Source organism: Salvelinus alpinus, chromosome 3, assembly GCF_045679555.1.
Source record: "Salvelinus alpinus chromosome 3, SLU_Salpinus.1, whole genome shotgun sequence".
Classification (NCBI taxonomy): domain Eukaryota; kingdom Metazoa; phylum Chordata; class Actinopteri; order Salmoniformes; family Salmonidae; genus Salvelinus; species Salvelinus alpinus.
Genome location: NC_092088.1, coordinates 62,732,284 through 62,750,403, shown reverse-complemented (window position 1 = coordinate 62,750,403; position 18,120 = coordinate 62,732,284). Strand labels below are relative to the sequence as shown.

The window sequence follows — 18,120 nt, the reverse complement described above, 5'->3', positions numbered from 1 at the left end:
CTGTGTGTGTGTGATGTAGACTCACCTCATAGTGTGCTGTGTGTGTGTGTGTGTGATGTAGACTCACCTCATAGTGTGCTGTGTGTGTGTGTGTGTGATGTAGACTCACCTCATAGTGTGCTGTGTGTGTGTGTGTGTGATGTAGACTCACCTCATAGTGTGCTGTGTGTGTGATGTAGACTCACCTCATAGTGTGTGTGTGTGTGATGTAGACTCACCTCATAGTGTGCTGTGTGTGTGATGTAGACTCACCTCATAGTGTGTGTGTGTGTGATGTAGACTCACCTCATAGTGTGATGTGTGTGTGTGTGTGTGATGTAGACTCACCTCATAGTGTGCTGTGTGTGTGTGTGTGTGATGTAGACTCACCTCATAGTGTGCTGTGTGTGTGTGATGTAGACTCACCTCATAGTGTGCTGTGTGTGTGTGTGTGTGATGTAGACTCACCTCATAGTGTGCTGTGTGTGTGTGTGTGTGATGTAGACTCACCTCATAGTGTGCTGTGTGTGTGTGTGTGTGATGTAGACTCACCTCATAGTGTGCTGTGTGTGTGTGTGTGTGATGTAGACTCACTTCATAGTGTGCTGTGTGTGTGTGTGTGTGATGTAGACTCACCTCATAGTGTGCTGTGTGTGTGATGTAGACTCACCTCATAGTGTGCTGTGTGTGTGATGTAGACTCACCTCATAGTGTGTGTGTGTGTGATGTAGACTCACCTCATAGTGTGCTGTGTGTGTGTGTGTGTGATGTAGACTCACCTCATAGTGTGCTGTGTGTGTGTGATGTAGACTCACCTCATAGTGTGCTGTGTGTGTGTGTGTGTGATGTAGACTCACCTCATAGTGTGCTGTGTGTGTGTGTGTGTGATGTAGACTCACCTCATAGTGTGCTGTGTGTGTGTGTGTGTGATGTAGACTCACCTCATAGTGTGCTGTGTGTGTGATGTAGACTCACCTCATAGTGTGTGTGTGTGTGATGTAGACTCACCTCATAGTGTGCTGTGTGTGTGATGTAGACTCACCTCATAGTGTGTGTGTGTGTGATGTAGACTCACCTCATAGTGTGCTGTGTGTGTGTGTGTGTGATGTAGACTCACCTCATAGTGTGCTGTGTGTGTGTGTGTGTGATGTAGACTCACCTCATAGTGTGCTGTGTGTGTGTGATGTAGACTCACCTCATAGTGTGCTGTGTGTGTGTGTGTGTGATGTAGACTCACCTCATAGTGTGCTGTGTGTGTGTGTGTGTGATGTAGACTCACCTCATAGTGTGCTGTGTGTGTGTGTGTGTGATGTAGACTCACCTCATAGTGTGCTGTGTGTGTGTGTGTGTGATGTAGACTCACCTCATAGTGTGCTGTGTGTGTGTGTGTGTGATGTAGACTCACCTCATAGTGTGTGTGTGTGTGATGTAGACTCACCTCATAGTGTGCTGTGTGTGTGATGTAGACTCACCTCATAGTGTGTGTGTGTGTGATGTAGACTCACCTCATAGTGTGCTGTGTGTGTGTGATGTAGACTCACCTCATAGTGTGCTGTGTGTGTGTGATGTAGACTCACCTCATAGTGTGCTGTGTGTGTGTGATGTAGACTCACCTCATAGTGTGTGTGTGTGTGATGTAGACTCACCTCATAGTGTGTGTGTGTGTGATGTAGACTCACCTCATAGTGTGCTGTGTGTGTGATGTAGACTCACCTCATAGTGTGTGTGTGTGTGATGTAGACTCACCTCATAGTGTGTGTGTGTGTGATGTAGACTCACCTCATAGTGTGCTGTGCGTTGCGACTCGGAGATGAGCTGGGCGTTACAGATGTTGCAGTAACTCTCTGTGAACAGTCCTCCTTCCACCATTCCTGCCGACTTCATCTGAAGACATGCACACATAGAATAAACATACACACTTAAACCAATGTATCACCTTGTTAAGATATAGTGCATATGCACAGTTAGAATACACCAAATGTGAATACTCTAAACCAAATCTAGTAGACATGTCAGCTCTGAACATCCTTTCCACCAGAAAGCGACAGAGGTCAAGTTACCTAAGTCAGGATCTATTTGATCAAAATGATCATTTTTTGGGCCAATGACAAGGTACAGTATGTATTGATGGAAAGATGTATGAGAGAGGTGAAGTAGGGTAAAGTTGAAAACAATGACAAGCATCATTAAACTCCTGAGCGAATATATGCCAATCAAAGCATCTCTCATATTCTGTAGTTAAATAACTTACATTTATTATTGATTGACAGGTTAGATCCAACCAACCTGCAAATTAAACATGATAATTTAATCTCCACATTAATTAAGATGACATCACGACTGATAGAACATCATAATCTGCCCAAATATCTCCACTCCCACTGTGGGTATAACATGTTGCATGGAGATCTGTCTGAGTAGACTGACTCGTTTATGAAGGCAATCGGTGATGAGATTAATTAAATGATAGTGGGAGAGAGGGGGGGAGATGGGGAGAGAGAGAGGGGGGAGCGGGGAGAGAGAGAGGGGGAGATGGGGAGAGAGAGCAGGGAGAGGGGAGAGAGAGAGGGGGAGATGGGGAGAGAGAGAGGGGGGAGCGGGGAGAGAGAGAGAGGGGGAGGGGGAGATGGGGAGAGAGAGAGGGGGAGATGGGGAGAGAGAGAGGGGGGAGCAGGGAGAGAGAGAGGGGGAGATGGGGATAGAGAGAGGGAAAGAAAGACATGATCATTACCATCGTTATCTCACTTCGCTTTAGCAACAATGGCTTTGTCATTCATGCTAGTAAAGCTTATCTGAATCTGAATATGAGGGGGAGAGAGAGAGAGAGAGAGAGAGAGAGAGAGAGAGAGAGAGAGAGAGAGAGAGAGAGAGAGAGAGAAAGAGGGAGAGAAAGAGAGAGACCAGGGGGAGTTGAGCGAGACAGATGGGTAAAGACAGAGAAAGTGTGAGAGAGAGAGAGAGAGAGAGAGAGAGAGGGAGGGAGAGAGGGGGGAGAGAGAGAAAGAGGGGGGTAGATGAGAGAGACAGAAAGTGAGGGAAAGTGAGGGATGAAAAGAGTCAGAGAGAGAGACAGAGACAGAGACAGAGACAGAGAGAGAGAGAGAGAGAAAGAGAGAGAAAGAGAGGGGAGAAGGGGGCAAGAGATTTAAGCTGTTGCAGAGGAGAGAGAATAGACTGAATTACAGAAAGAAAGAAACATTGAAAGAAAGAACAGATAGCTAGAGATAGAAACAGAACACTTCCCCTTGAATTCTGAGACGATGGACTTAAGGCAGAAACAATAAAAGTCTAGCAGGATGGTAGGATGTATGCCAAACCATTGAAGATCACAATCACAAAATATTTATATAATTTAAACAACAAAAACAAGCTAATGCCTAAATACAGGGGCTTAGTCCTGTATCACTGACAGTGTCCAACCCCCTGGACATTTTTCCAATTTTGTTGCCTTACAAACTGGAATTAAACTAGATTTTTTTTTTTTGGGGGGGGGGGGTTGTATCATTTGATTTACACAACATGTCTACTACTTTGAAGATGCAAAATATTTTTTATTGTGAAACAAACAAGAAATAAGACAAAAAACTGAAAACTTCAGCATGCATAACTATTCACCCCCCCTCCCCCTAAAGTCAATACTTTGTAGAGCCACCTTTTGCAGCAATTACAGCTGCAAGTTTCTTGGGGTATGTCTCTATAAGCTTGGCACATCTAGCCACTGGGATGTTTTGCCAATTCTTCAAGGCAAAACTGCTCCAGCTCCTTCAAGTTGAATGGGTTCCGCTGGTGTACAGCAATCTTTAAGTCATACAACAGATTCTCAAATGGATTGAGGTCTGGGTTTGACTAGGCCATTCCAAGACATGTAAATGTTTCCCTTAAACCACTCGATTATTGCTTTAGCAGTATGCTTAGGGTCATTGTCCTGCTGGAAGGTGAACCTCTGTCCCAGTCTCAAAGCTCTGGAAAACTGAAACAGGTTTCCCTCAAAAATGTCCCTGTATTTAGCGCTATCCATCATTCCATCAATTCTGACCAGTTTCCCAGTCCCTGCCGATGAAAAACATCCCCACAGCATGATGCTGCCACCACCATGTCTCACTGTGGGGATGGTATTCTCGGGGTGATGAGAAGTGTTGGGTTTGTGCCAGACATAGCGTTTTCCTTGCTCAATTTTAGTCTCATCTGATCAGAGTACCTTCTTCCATATGTTTGGGGAGTCTCCCACATGCCTTTTGGCGAACACCAAACATGTTTGCTTATTTTTTCATTAGGCAATGGCTTTTTTTCTGGCCACTCTTCCGTAAAGCCCAGCTCTGTGGAGTGTACGGCTTAAAGTGGTCCTATGGACAGATACTCCAATCTCCGCTGTGGAGCTTTGCAGCTCCTTCAAGGTTATCTTTGGTCTCTTTGTTGCCTCTCTAATTAATGCCCTCCTTGCCAGGTCCGTGAGCGTTGGTTAACGGCCCTTTCTTGGCAGGTTTGTTGTGGTGCCATATTCTTTCTATTTTTTAATAATGGATTTAATGGTGCTCCAAGGGATGTTGAAAGTTTCTGATTTTTTTTATAACCCAATTCTAATCTGTACTTCTCCACAACTTTGTCCCTGACCTGTTTTGATAGCTCATTGGTCTTCATGGTGCCACTTGCTTGGTGGTGCCCCTTGCTTAGTGGTGTTGGAGACTCTGGGGCCTTTCAGAATAGGTGTATTTATACTGAGATCATATGACATATCATGTGACACTTAGATTGCACACAGGTGGAGTTTATTTAACTAATTATGTGACTTCTGAAGGTAATTGGTTGCACCAGATCTTATTTAGGGGCTTCATAGCAAAGGGGGTGAATACATATGCACGAACCACTTTTATTTTTTACCTTTTTTTTAAGCAAGTAGATATTTTCTTTTCACTTCACCAATTTGGACTATTTTGTGTATGTTCATTACATGAAATCCAAATAAAAATCCATTTAAATTACAGGTTGTAATGCAACAAAATAGGAAAAATGCCAAGGGGGGTGAATACTTTCACAAGCCACTGTAAACATGGCGGTTGGAACCAAACATATTCAATTTGGAGAAAGAGGAGGAAGGGAAGCGCTACTAAGGTACACTATAGTATATTTTGGTAGATAGAAGGTGCTCTTTGGTAAAAGGTGTAAATTGGTCATCAAAAAGAAAGGAGGACCAAGGCACTCTTCATATAATTAATTAAAATGCCTTTATTAGTATGGCATGTTCAATAGAAACAAAGTTGTTTAAAAACCGACGCGTTTCGGCTGCATGGCCTTCGTCAGGGAGTACAGAAAAAGGAGAATACAATGTCCTCTTTTGAAAGGCTTTTCCAATTAGCCCTAATTAGAAGAGGGAGTGGTTACCAAATTGGACACACCTAGTAAGCAATAATATACACATGAAAAGGTGAAATACTGTAGCTATGTTATCATGAGCATACAACTCCAAGCTAGAAGCATCAGAACACCCAGAGAGGCAGTTCCAACCCTAACCATGACTGGGAGAAGTGTCCAGAACAAGAAAGCAATATATTCCACAGTACTCCAGACCACAGCAAAACATGAACAACAGTCCAAACATAGCTAGAGGGCAATTGAGCAAAATGTCCACTAGATGACAGCAAATGGATCCATCACGACCCTACAGGAAGGGTGAGAAATCCATATCTTCATTTAAACCAGGGTACTTAGTGGCCTGTAGTTTGTAAATCCAAAAACTTTCCCTTTGGTTTAACTGTTTAAGACGGTCCCCTTTTCTAATAGAGGCCGGAACACGATCAATACCCATAGCTTGTAGGGAGGCAGGGTTACCATGGTGTAAGGACTTGTAGTGCCTTGCCATGGGGTAGTCTTCATTGCCTACCCGTATGGCGTACTTGTGTTCCGCCAAGCGATCTTGAAGGCGTCTCTTTGTCCGTCCAATGTAGAACACCTTGCACTGTGGACATTCCAGTCTATAGATGACATGAGTGGTTTTGCAGTTAATAAAATGCTTGAGGTAATACTCCATTTTAGAAGCTGTGTCAACAAAATACTTTTTCTGTGCAATATTACTGCAATGGTTGCACTGGTAACATTTAAAAGAGCCCTTGGGTTTGTGGTCAAGCCAAGTTTTTTGAGAGTCACCCGGAAGATAACTGTGGACTAATTTGTCATTTAGGGTAGGACATCTCTTAAAGCTTATGACTGGTGGTTCAGGAAAGACTTGGCGTAGTAGCGTATCACTTTGGATGATTCCCCAATTATTTTTAATGATTCTTTTAATGTTCTCTGCTTCAGTGCTGTATTTTGTAACAAAATACACTCTCTCTGATGTATCACGAGGCACTCCTCTTCGTAACAAGTTCTCTCTGTCAAGTAATCTAGCCCTTATACCTGCATCTTTCAGGACCTGAACGCTGTAGCCCCGATCCAAAAAGCGATTCTCCAATTCAGCAGATTTGACACTGTAGTCTGTTTCCTGATCGCAAATTCTACGGACTCTTATATTCAATTTGGACTCCAGACCAAAGGACAAATTCCCAATGGTCTAATGTCCATTGCTCGTGTTTCTTGGCCCAAGCAAGTCTCTTCTTCTTCTTGATGTCCTTTAGTAGTGGTTTATTTGTAGCAATTTCACCATGAAGGCCTGATTCACACAGCCTCCTCTGAACAGTTGATGTTGAGATGTGTCTGTTACTTGAACTCTGTGAAGCATTTATTTGGGCTGCAATTTCTGAGGCTGGTAACTCTAATGAACTTATCCTCTGCAGCAGAGGTAACTCTGGGTCTTTCTTTCCTGTGGCGGTCGTCATGAGAGCCAGTTTCACCACAGCGCTTGATGGTATTTGCGACTGTACTTTAAAAGATCTTGAAATTATCCGTGTTGACTGACCTTCAAGTCTTTAAGTAATGATGGACTGTTGTTTCTCTTTGCTTATTTGAGCTGTTCTTGCCATAATATGGACTTGGCCTTTTACCAAATAGGGCTATCGCCCCCCACCACCTTGTCACAACTTAACTGATTAGCTCTAATGCATTAAGAAGGAAAGAAATTCCACAAATGAACTATTAAGAAGGCACACCTGTTAATTGGAATGCATTCCAGGTGACTACCTCATAAAGCTGGTTGAGAGAATGCCAAGAGTGTGCAAAGCTGTCATCAAGACAAAGGGTGGCTACTTTGAAGAATCTCAAATATAAAATATACTTTGATTTGTTTAACACCTTTTTGGTTACAACATGATTCCATATGTGTTATTTCATAGCCGTGATGTCTTCACTATTATTCTACATTGTAGAAAATAGTAAAAATAAAGAAAAACCCTGGAATGAGTAGGTGTTTTAAAACTTTTGACCGGTAGTGTATGTTTGGATGAATGCTAGCAAAGCCACTACACAACACAACACTAAATAATACATTAATTGCACTGTAATGGTGACAAACGGTGCCCACAAACTCTTAGGTCCTACATAAAGTTTTCCCAACAGCAGAGCTTTCTTTTCAGTACCATGGAGTGAATCCTTACCACCACTACACCTGGCTATCAGTGGAGCCTTGTCTGGCAGCAAAACAGTTCATTCAGCCTCATTTACTGCCTTTTTTAAAAACATTGCTGATATGGCTGACTTGCTTAAACAAATGTGGTTTCTACTGACAATTGAGATGTACAAACTATGGTATAAGGGAACTATGAGCGGATAAGAGGCAATCCATAATTTCCATTAAGACATTAATGAGCGAGCTAGGACGCACATAGTCAATATAACTATTTGTTCAGAACTTTTAAAATGTACAGGATTCAGAACATGGGACGTTCTTACAGTTTTCTCCCTGTACACCAAGTCAGAACCGTAGGATGAATAAAAGGGGCATACAAGCAGACAATGCCCTGAAGGACGCTTCGCCACTGCTGGGAATACAGATATGCATCTGTTGGTCACAGATACCTTAAAATAAAAAGTAGTAGTGTGGATCAGAAAACCTGTTAGTATCTGGTGTGACCATACTTTTCATGAACTCCAAATAGAAATCAATTTAAATTACAGGTTGTAAGGCAACAAATTAGGAAAAATGCCAAGGGGGGTGAATACTTTCGCAAGGCACTGTACATGCAAATTGCCGCACACCAGCAAAGATTACTCTTTAATTGGTTAAATAACAACTATAACAGGATTCTGTTTCAAGAACACATCAAGAGAGCAACGCCTGACTGAACCGTCACATACTTGCACGCACGCACAACCGGGCACGCGAAGGCAAGCACACGCACACACGCATACATGCACACACACACCAGACTTTTCACCTTATTTAAACTGGGTGCTGCTTTTGTTCTGTCTGATAAATGGTACAAATGTAGCTGTTTTCTCCAACATGATGAAATATTCATAGATATGAAATATTTCATATTAATAACAGCGAGTGGCTACCCAGGGTATGTATAGTGGGTAGAAGAAACAGTGTTTCTTTAGAGAGTGGAGATACACTGATTTATTCACTAGGGAGGTTCACACTCAGTATCTGTACAGTACTACGAAACAAATACTGGCCATATCATTGCAAACAGTGGTTCCCAAACTTGTTCACTTTGTGACCCATGGAAAATAAGTTTGCTGACACCACCAAATTATTTAGCTGAAAAAAAATGTGTGGGTGTGTTAGGGATGTACCGATTCACCGATATGCATCGGCCCCCTTTCAGATGTTTAACATATGAATGCATCAGTCCGCAGAAGCCCAAACAGATCCAAATGTAGCATGAATCGATCTTGAAATTGATTAAAACGTCACAAACCGCCGGTTCACTAACGTTTGATATAACTTTATTTCCCCCGTCCGAAAATACCTCTAATCTGTTGTGACTGAATTGATGCGTCCTCTCTGTCAGTAGCCTATTGAACTAAGCATGTAAATACGTATGACAGTCAGTCAGGTAACATGTGCAAACAGAGCGCAGCTGCTCGTGCCAACGTGAGCCAATCCCTAATCTAATATACACATACATATGCTGAATGCACCTTCAGCATTCAAAAGCTTGTAAAACGGCTTTCTCAATGTCACATTTTAGGCTTTATTAGTTGGGTGATAACCAATGTAATTTGCTGGGTCATTGTTACCGAATGCGCTGTAGAAAATGTTGTTTTATCTGCAGAGTTGTGAAGCCTACCTGAGTGGACACAACTCACATCTTGCTGATTGGACATTGAACTGCTGATTGGGGCTTTCATTTGCCAGGTTCACCATAAGAATTGTTTTTGGTAGTTTTGCTTTAAACAGTCAATGCATTTGGTTATTTTTACATGAGCAGGGGTAATGTAGTAATTTCATAACAAGGACAGCAAAAATGTTTGCGAGCCTCACTGTAGGCATGGTCAGAGGCTCGAAGCAGGAGTAGAGCCTCCACAGAGTTCCAAACGGTCTAAACTATTAGCTTTTTAGACGGGGGTGAAATCCAAAACTGTCCTATATTATTTGGCTAAGTCATAGCTTATTTCTAAAGATAATATTGACATATTACTAGCTGAAAAAACGAACAATTATCTGCTAAAATGACAAGATAATCAGTGAGCATATTGCCCCCCATAATCTGATAGTGGTAGATGCTCAGTCTGCCCTACGGCTCAGGTGCCTGCCTACACACACACACACACACACACACACACACACACACACACACACACACACACACACACACACACACACACACACACACACACACACACAGTCCCTCAGCTCAGAGAATTCAGCTCAGACAGATCCAGCTCAGAGAAGTCAGCTCAGACAGATCCAGCTCAGACAGATCCAGCTCAGAGAAGTCAGCTCAGACAGATCCAGCTCAGAGAAGTCAGCGCAGACAGATCCAGCTCAGAGAAGTCAGCTCAGACAGATCCAGCTCAGGGAAGTCAGCTCAGACAGATCCAGCTCAGAGAAGTCAGCTCAGACAGATCCAGCTCAGAGGCCCAGTTCCTGCGCTCCATCAGTATCAGATGAACATTTAGAATGGAAAATGAATGTGTTCATGCAACAAATGTTAGTGCATTGAATCATGTCGAACAGAATCTATCCATTCCACTAATAAAACCGTATCGCACTGAATCGTTTCAAACTAAAAGTATCGTTCCTGTATTGTATTGGAGCCCGTGTATCTAGATGCGTATGGAATCATACTTGAAAGGTGAGATGCAGAATGCTGTGGTAGCCATGCTGGTTAAGTGAGCCTTGAATTATAAATAAATCACTGACAGTGTCACCAGCAAAGCACCCCAACACCATAACAACTCCTCCTCCGTGCTTCATGGTGGGAACCACACATCTCAAATTTGGACACCTCAGACCAAAAGGACAGATTTCCACTGGTCCATCATGTTTCTTGGCCCAAGCAAGTCTCGTCTTCTTCTTGGTGTCCTTTAAGAGTGCTTTCTTTGTAGCAATTCGACCATGAAGGCCTGATTCACACAGTCTCCTCTGAACAGTTGATGTTGAAATGTGTCTGTTACTTATCCACTGCAGTATTTTTGATTTTATTTTATTTAACCTTTTTTTTAACTAGTCAAGTCAGTTAAGAACAAATTCTTATTTACAATGACGGCCTACCAAAAGGACTCCTGCGGGGACAGGGGCTGGGATTACAAATAAAAAATAAAATAAAAATATAGGACAAAACACACAACACGACAAGAGACACCACAACACTACATAAAGAGAGACCTAAGACAACAACATAGCATGGTAGCAACACAACATGACAACACGGTAGCAACACAACATGGCAACAGAACAACATGGTAGCAGCACAAAACATGGTACAAACGTTATTGGGCACAGACAACAGCACAAAGTGCAAGAAGGTAGAGACAACAATACATCACCTGAAGCAGCCACAACTGTCAGTAAGTGTCCATCATTGAGTCTTTGAATGAAGAGATAAAACTGTCTAGTCTGAGTGTTTTTGCAGCTAGATCCAGTCGTTAGCTGCAGCGAACTGAAAAGAGGAGCGACCCAGGGATGTGTGTGCTTTGGGGACCTTTAACAGAATGTGACTGTCAGAACGGGTGTTTTATGTGGAGGATGAGGGCTGCAGTATGTATCTCAGATAGGGGGGAGTGAGTCCTAAGAGGGTTTTATAAATATACAACAACCAGTGGGTCTTGCGACGGGTATACAGAGATGACCAGTTTACAGAAGAGTATAGAGTGCAGTGATGTGTCCTATAAGGAACATTGGTAACAAATCTGATGGCCGAATGGTAAAGAACATCCAGCTGCTCGGGAGCACCCTTACCAGCCAATCTATAAATTACGTCTCCGTAATCTAGCATGGGTAGGATGGTGATCTGAATCAGGGTTAGTTTGGCAACTGAGGTGAAAGAGGAACGATTACGATAGAAGAAACCAAATCTAGATGTAACCTTAGCCTGCAGCTTTGATATGTGCTGAGAGAAGAACAGTGCCATACTTTCAAGTACTTGTATGAGGTGACTACCTCAAGCTCTAAACCCTCAGAGGTAGTAATCACACCTGTGGGGAGAGGGGCATTCTCCTTAACAAGCCACACTACCTATTTTTGGAGATGTTCAGAACAAGGTTAAGGGCAGTGAAAGCTTGTTGGACACTAAGAAAACTTTGTTGTAGAGTGTTTAACACAAAATCCGGGAGGGGCCAGCTGAGTATAAGACTGTACCATCTGCATATAAATGCATGAGAGAGCTTCCAACTGCCTGAGCTATGTTGTTGTCGTTACTCATTGTGTATTTATTATCACTTTTTTATTACTTTCATATTATTTCTCTATTTTCTTTCTATTACCATTGTTGGAAAGGGCCTTTCACTGTTAGTCTACACCTGTTGTTTACGAAGCATGACGAGTAAAAATGTATTTGATTTTTCGACACTTACTTTATCCATATAAACCATTGCACTGTTCACACACACACACACACACACACACACACACACACACACACACACACACACACACACACACACACACACACACACACACACACACAAATTCAAACTGACTCATTCATACACACACACTCACATAAAATCATCATATACAGTGCAATCGGAAAGTATTCAGACCCCTTGACTGTTGATACATTTTGTTCTGTTACAGCCTTATTCTAAAATGGATAAAATAGTTTTTCCCCCTCATCAATCTACACATTATAATGTCAAAGCAAAAACAGGTTTTTAGAAATGTTTGCACATTTATATAAATAAAAACCCTGAAATATCACATATACGTATATAAGTATTTAGACACTTTACTCAGTACTTTGTTGAAGCACCTTTGGCAGCGATTACAGCCTCGAGTTTTCTTGGGTATGAAGCCACAAGCTTGGCACACATGTATTTGGGGAATTTCTCCCATTCTTCTCTGCAGATCCTCTCAAGCTCTGTCAGGTTGGATGGGGAGCGTCGCTGCACAGCTATTTTCAGGTCTCTCCAGAGATGTTCAATCGGGTTCAAGTCCGGGCTCTGGTGCCAGGCTTCCTCCAGACATGACGCTTGGCATTCAGGCCAAATAGTTCAATCTTGGTTTCATCAGACCAGAGAATCTTGTTTCTCATGGTCTGAGAGTCCTTTAGGTGCCTTTTGGCAAACTCCAAGCGGGCTGTCATGTCCCTTTCAAAAAATTATAAAAACTTGTGTTCGCTTTGTCATTACAGGGTATTGTGAAAAAAATATATTAAATCAATTTTAGAATAAGGCTGTAACTTAACAAAATGTGGAAAAAGTCAAGGGGTCTGAATACTTTTCAAATGCACTGTATGCTGCTGCTACTCTGTTTATCATGTATCCTGATGCCGAGTCACCTTACCCCTATACACATCTACACCTACCACTCCAGTATCCCTGCACATGTAAATATGGTATTGGCACTGACCCTGGAACTTGTGTTTCTTTGTTCTACGTTACTTTTTTATTACTGATGTTGATTACTGCATTGTTGGGAAAGAACTTGTTATGAAAGGCATTTCACTCTACTTGTGCACGTGGCACCAGTGTTTTCTTCTCCCGGTACCTGATCAATTCTGTTCAACAACCTTGTCGTAGCCGTCCTTGTCGTTCCCTGAATCCGTTTCAATCGTGCAAGTTGGCCGACCATGTTTTTTCCTGGTTAACTTCACATTCACAAAATAGTCCTCACTATCCCTTTTTCTTGTCGTTTTCTTCGAGGAATCCTTCCTTCCTGGGTTTCGGCACCAATTTTGTGGTGTTTAATCTCTAAATCTTTAAAACAGTACTTGCAGTTGAAAATAATCTGGGTTTTATTCCCTGTTCGTTTACCATTCTAAACTTTGGGGATAGGGGAAGTGGAACAAAATCCAATCATAAATGCCATTCACCCTGTCAAATATTTCTGGAGCCCACAGCCCTTTCCACACTGGTGTGTTGCATCTCCTCTTAATGAGGGCTGTTGGGGGCTGGGTGCGCCCGCTGCAGTGGTGGAACTCTCCACTACTTTGGTGCTGAAATAAGTTCAACATAGGGCGTTGGGATTCATTTTTCAAACATACAACCAAACATACAAGACAATGTCCCTAGCAAAAGCCCAAGAGAAACTGTCGCAGAAATACAACTAAGTGAACCCTAGTTGTAAGAGTGAGAGAGAGAGCGTGAGGAGGAGAGAGAGAGAGGGAGAAAGAGTGAGTGAGTGAGTGAGTGAGTGAGTGAGTGAGTGAGTGAGTGAGTGAGTGAGAGAGAGAGAGAGAGAGAGAGAGAGAGAGAGAGAGAGAGAGAGAGAGAGAGAGAGAGAGAGAGAGAGAGAGAGAGAGAGAGAGAGAGAGAGAGAGAGAGAGAGAGAGAGAGAGAGAGAGAGAGAGAGAGAGAGAGAGAGAGAGAGAGAGAGAGAGAGAGAGAGAGAGAGAGAGAGAGAGTGAGTGAGTGAGTGAGTGAGTGAGTGAGTGAGTGAGTGAGTGAGTGAGTGAGTGAGTGAGTGAGTGAGTGAGTGAGTGAGTGAGTGAGTGAGTGAGTGAGTGAGTGAGTGAGTGAGTGAGTGAGTGAGTGAGTGAGTGAGTGAGTGAGTGAGTGAGTGAGTGAGTGAAAAAACAGCAGGTTGTAGTGAAGCCTTTAGGTTTTCAATCAGTCCTCTCTCCTTTTCTTTCTTTAATCATCCCTCCATCCTCTCCTCCACCCCCCTCCTCCACTCCATCTATCACTGTTGAAGGGTGTGTGCGCGTGTGTGTGTCTGTGTGTTTGTGTGTCCTGCTGACCCAATCAACACACACCCTGCTGGGTAACCATAGTAATGGAAGAAGCAGAAAGTACATCAAATCTGCATGTGCCAAAGCATTTCCTCTCCTCCTCCCTCCTTTCCTCTCCCTCATCTGCCCATCCTAACCCTGCTCAGTGCTGTAATCAAATGTAGACTGTGAGAATCGAGTCTTCAAAGGAAAAAGAGGAGAATGAAAAGTCAGAGTAAAGAGATGCACATGAATATGTCAGCTCTGCAGGTGGCCCACTTTGTACTAATGAAGTCAACATGAGTTCAACAGGAAGGATGGTCTGAATGTAACGTCTTAAATGTGTTATTTTACAGGGTCAGCCATAGTTATGTTTGGTAGGTTACTTTTTCACTGTAATCCATTACAGTTACCTGTCCAAAATTAGAATCAGTAATTTAACTTTTTGATTACCCCCCCATTACATTTTTACAATATAGCCATCTCTCTCTCTCTCTCTCTCTCTCTCTCTCTCTCTCTCTCTCTCTCTCTCTCTCTCTCTCTCTCTCTCTCTCTCTCTCTCTCTCTCTCTCAGCCAGTATGTGGGCTGGACTTTAAATAACAGACTAATTAGCTACATGACAATGTTTTCGTTTAATGATTACATTAAAAGCATTCTTTGCAAAAAAAACTGGTCTTCCTCTATCAAACACTTTTCTCACACAGAGTTTTTCACTCTCACCTGTCAACAAAAGCCAATTGTCTCCACACTTTAATTTTGACTTTTTCTCGCTCATGCTTTATACCCGTCTCTCTCAATCTTTTTACAAAAACGAACGTCACACTTTTGAAGAACCTCTGTCTGTCCAATCTCTCTCCGTCCCTCCCTCTTTAATTTGTTGTCTATACTATTAATAGGATATGAGCCTTGGCTGTAGACGATGGCTGGAAGTCATCTAATAGATAATGGACTCATATATATGATGGGCGAAAGAAGAAGCCTAGGCCTAATAACCTAACCTATGCCAAAGACAGGACAACTAGCTACTGCCACATAGTACAACATAAATATCACTCAGATTACAGGACTTGGAAGACTGGTACAATTTGTAACCTTGGACATTTGCCACAATGTCGACGCCGGTGGCAGTGAGAGTAATTGCATGCCTGCACTTGAACGCGCTTTATCTCATTCACCATACTCTACGAGTGCTAGACTGACAGGGCTGTCTGCCAGAGAGCCTGCTCAGAATTGCATGGACTCACCATTAACGGTCACAGAGGAAAATGTTTAACTCTAGTGGAGCGGAATTGATAGCAGCGACAAAAAAACATGTATTTCTACAGTATAATTTTATCTCGACATGCTCTATCTGAGTTCACACTTGCCAACAACTTGAATATTTTTTGCTGTGGAGTTGTAGTCATGTAAACATTAGCGCTAAAAAAAGCTCATCACATCCACTGCAGTAGACTGCTAAAATGACACAGGAAAATGCTTAGTTTTAATCATGGAAATTGACAACATCTCACGCACATTAGCTAGTAAGCCAAAAAAAGTCTCTAGCTTTGGTCAAAACGACTTTCAATTGCGGAAGCCTGGGCTGTCCCATGCCTCTATCAGCTGTTTGTTGTAGGTGAAAAAGTACATTTTGACAGGACACAAATGTTGGCTGAACTAAAGCGCAAATATCAACCTGCATTTGAAACTTTAAATAAATAGTTGAAGTCGGAAGTTTACATACACTAAGGTTGGATTCATTAAAAATCGTTTTTCAACCACTCCACAAATTCTTGTTAACAAACTATAGTTTTGGCAAGTTGGTTAGGACATCTACTTTGTGCATGACACAAGTAATTTTTCCAACAATTGTTAACAGACAGATTATTTCACTTATAATTCACTGTATCACAATTCCAGTGGGTCAGAAGTTTACATACACTAAGTTGACTGTGCCTTTAAACAGCTTTGAAAATTCCAGAAAATTATTTAATGGCTTTAGAAGCTTCTGATAGGCTAATTGACATCATTTGAGTCAATTGGAGGTATACCTGCGGATGAATTTCAAGGCCTACCTGTGCCTCTTTGCTTGACATCATGGGAAAATCAAAAGAATTTTGGCTCATCCTTGGGAGCAATTTCCAAATGCCTGAAGGTACCAAGTTCATCTGTACAAACAATACTACGCAAGTATAAACACCATGGGACCACGCAGCTGTCATACCGCTCAGGAAGGAGACGCGTTCTGTCTCCTAGAGATGAACGCACTTTGGTGCTGAAGATGCTGGAGGAAACAGGTACAAAAGTATCTATATCCACAGTAAAACGAGTCCTATATCGACATAACCTGAAAGGCCACTCACTGCTCCAAAACCACCATAAAAAAGCCAGACTACGGTGTGCAACTGCACATGGGGACAAAGATCGTACTTTTTGGAGAAATGTCCTTTGGTCTGATGAAACAAAAATTCAACTGATTGGCCATAATGACCATCGTTATGTTTGGAGGAAAAAGGGGGAGGGTTGCAAGCCGAAGAACCCCATCCCAACCGTGAAGCACGGTGGTGGCAGCATCATTTTTGGCAGGAGCTTTGCTGCAGGAGGGACTGGTGCACTTCATAAAATAGATGGCATCATGAGGTAGGACAATTATGTGGATATATTGAAGCAACATCTCAAGACATCAGTCAGAAAGTTAAAGCTTGGTCGCAAATGGGTCTTCTAAATGGACAATGACCCCAAGCATACTTCCAAAGTTGTGGCAAAATGGCTTAAGGACAACAAAGTCAAGGTATTGGAGTGGCCATCACAAAGCCCTGACCTCAATCCCATAGAAAATTCGTGGGCAGAACTGAAAAAGCGTGTGCGAGCAAGGAGGCCTACAAACCTGACTCAGTTACACCAGCTCTGTCAGGAGGAATGGGCCAAAATTCACCCAACTTATTGTGGGAGGCTTATGGAAGGCTACCCGAAACGTTTGACCCAAGTTAAACAATTTAAAGGCAATGCTACCAAATACTAATTGAGTGTATGTAAACTTCTGACCCACTGGGAATGTGATGAAAGAAATAAAAGCTGAAATAAGTAATTTAGTTGACCGGGGCAGCTCTAGCAGGGCAGAAATTAAACTAACTAACTTGTTGGAAAGGTGGCATCCTATGACGGTGCCATGTTGAAAGTCACTGAGCTCTTCAGTAAGGCCATTGTACTGTCAATGTTTGTTTATGGAGATTGCATGGCTGTGTGCTCGATTTTATACACCTGTCAGCAACGGGTGTGGCTGAAAAAGCCGAATCCACTAATTTGAAGGTGTGTCCACATACTTTTGTACATATAGTGTATGTCGCTCCTAGGGTTTTCTCAGGAGAGTGGGGAGTCGAGGGATGAGAGAGTGGGATGAGAGAGTAATGGTAGTTACTACCTACCAATACCCACTGTAGCACAACATAAGGAGGCGATAGATAGGCTCTTGAGGAAGAAGTTGTGATAACACTGCGAGAAAGCCCGAAAATATCTCACTGTCTCAATATTATATCTTACAGTAAGAAAGAAGCAGCAAAGGGAGACAGATTCAAAACCATGGCAATACTCACCGCAGTCTGGAACCAATAGCGCAGGATGCCACTAAGGTTGTGGGAGTGGCTGTAGGAGTAGCATGGACTTGGACTATGGGCAAATTGAGTTGGATTTTGGAGTATGTGCTATGGGCCGTGTTAGCAGTGGCAGGTGTCACTCTGTCAGGCTTGCTGGGCTATCATGTAGTGAAGGCTGAAACGCATAAAAAGTGCAAATCTACCACAAGATGAGGTGAAGCTGATTCAGGCTACAGCTTGTGTTGACAGGGTGGCCCTGAATGTGTAGCACAGTGAGGAGATTTTGGCTTTGGAAAATCTCCTGTGAATGTACCGCCCCTGGTGGGAAGACTGAGGGAAAGCATGACAGAGTTATTTAGAAACTCTGCTTTGTGCCAAG

General features: G+C 42.6%; 1 protein-coding gene across 1 annotated transcript in view; it reads right to left on the bottom strand.

The window, feature by feature from the left end:
* Window positions 1-18,120, bottom strand: part of LOC139571092 (zinc finger matrin-type protein 4) — a 164,052-nt gene that overhangs the window by 122,663 nt on the left and 23,269 nt on the right. The window contains exon 2 of the mRNA XM_071393627.1: window positions 1,759-1,863. Coding sequence (XP_071249728.1) covers window positions 1,759-1,863 — 105 coding nt within the window. The remainder of the gene's footprint in view (window positions 1-1,758; window positions 1,864-18,120) is intronic.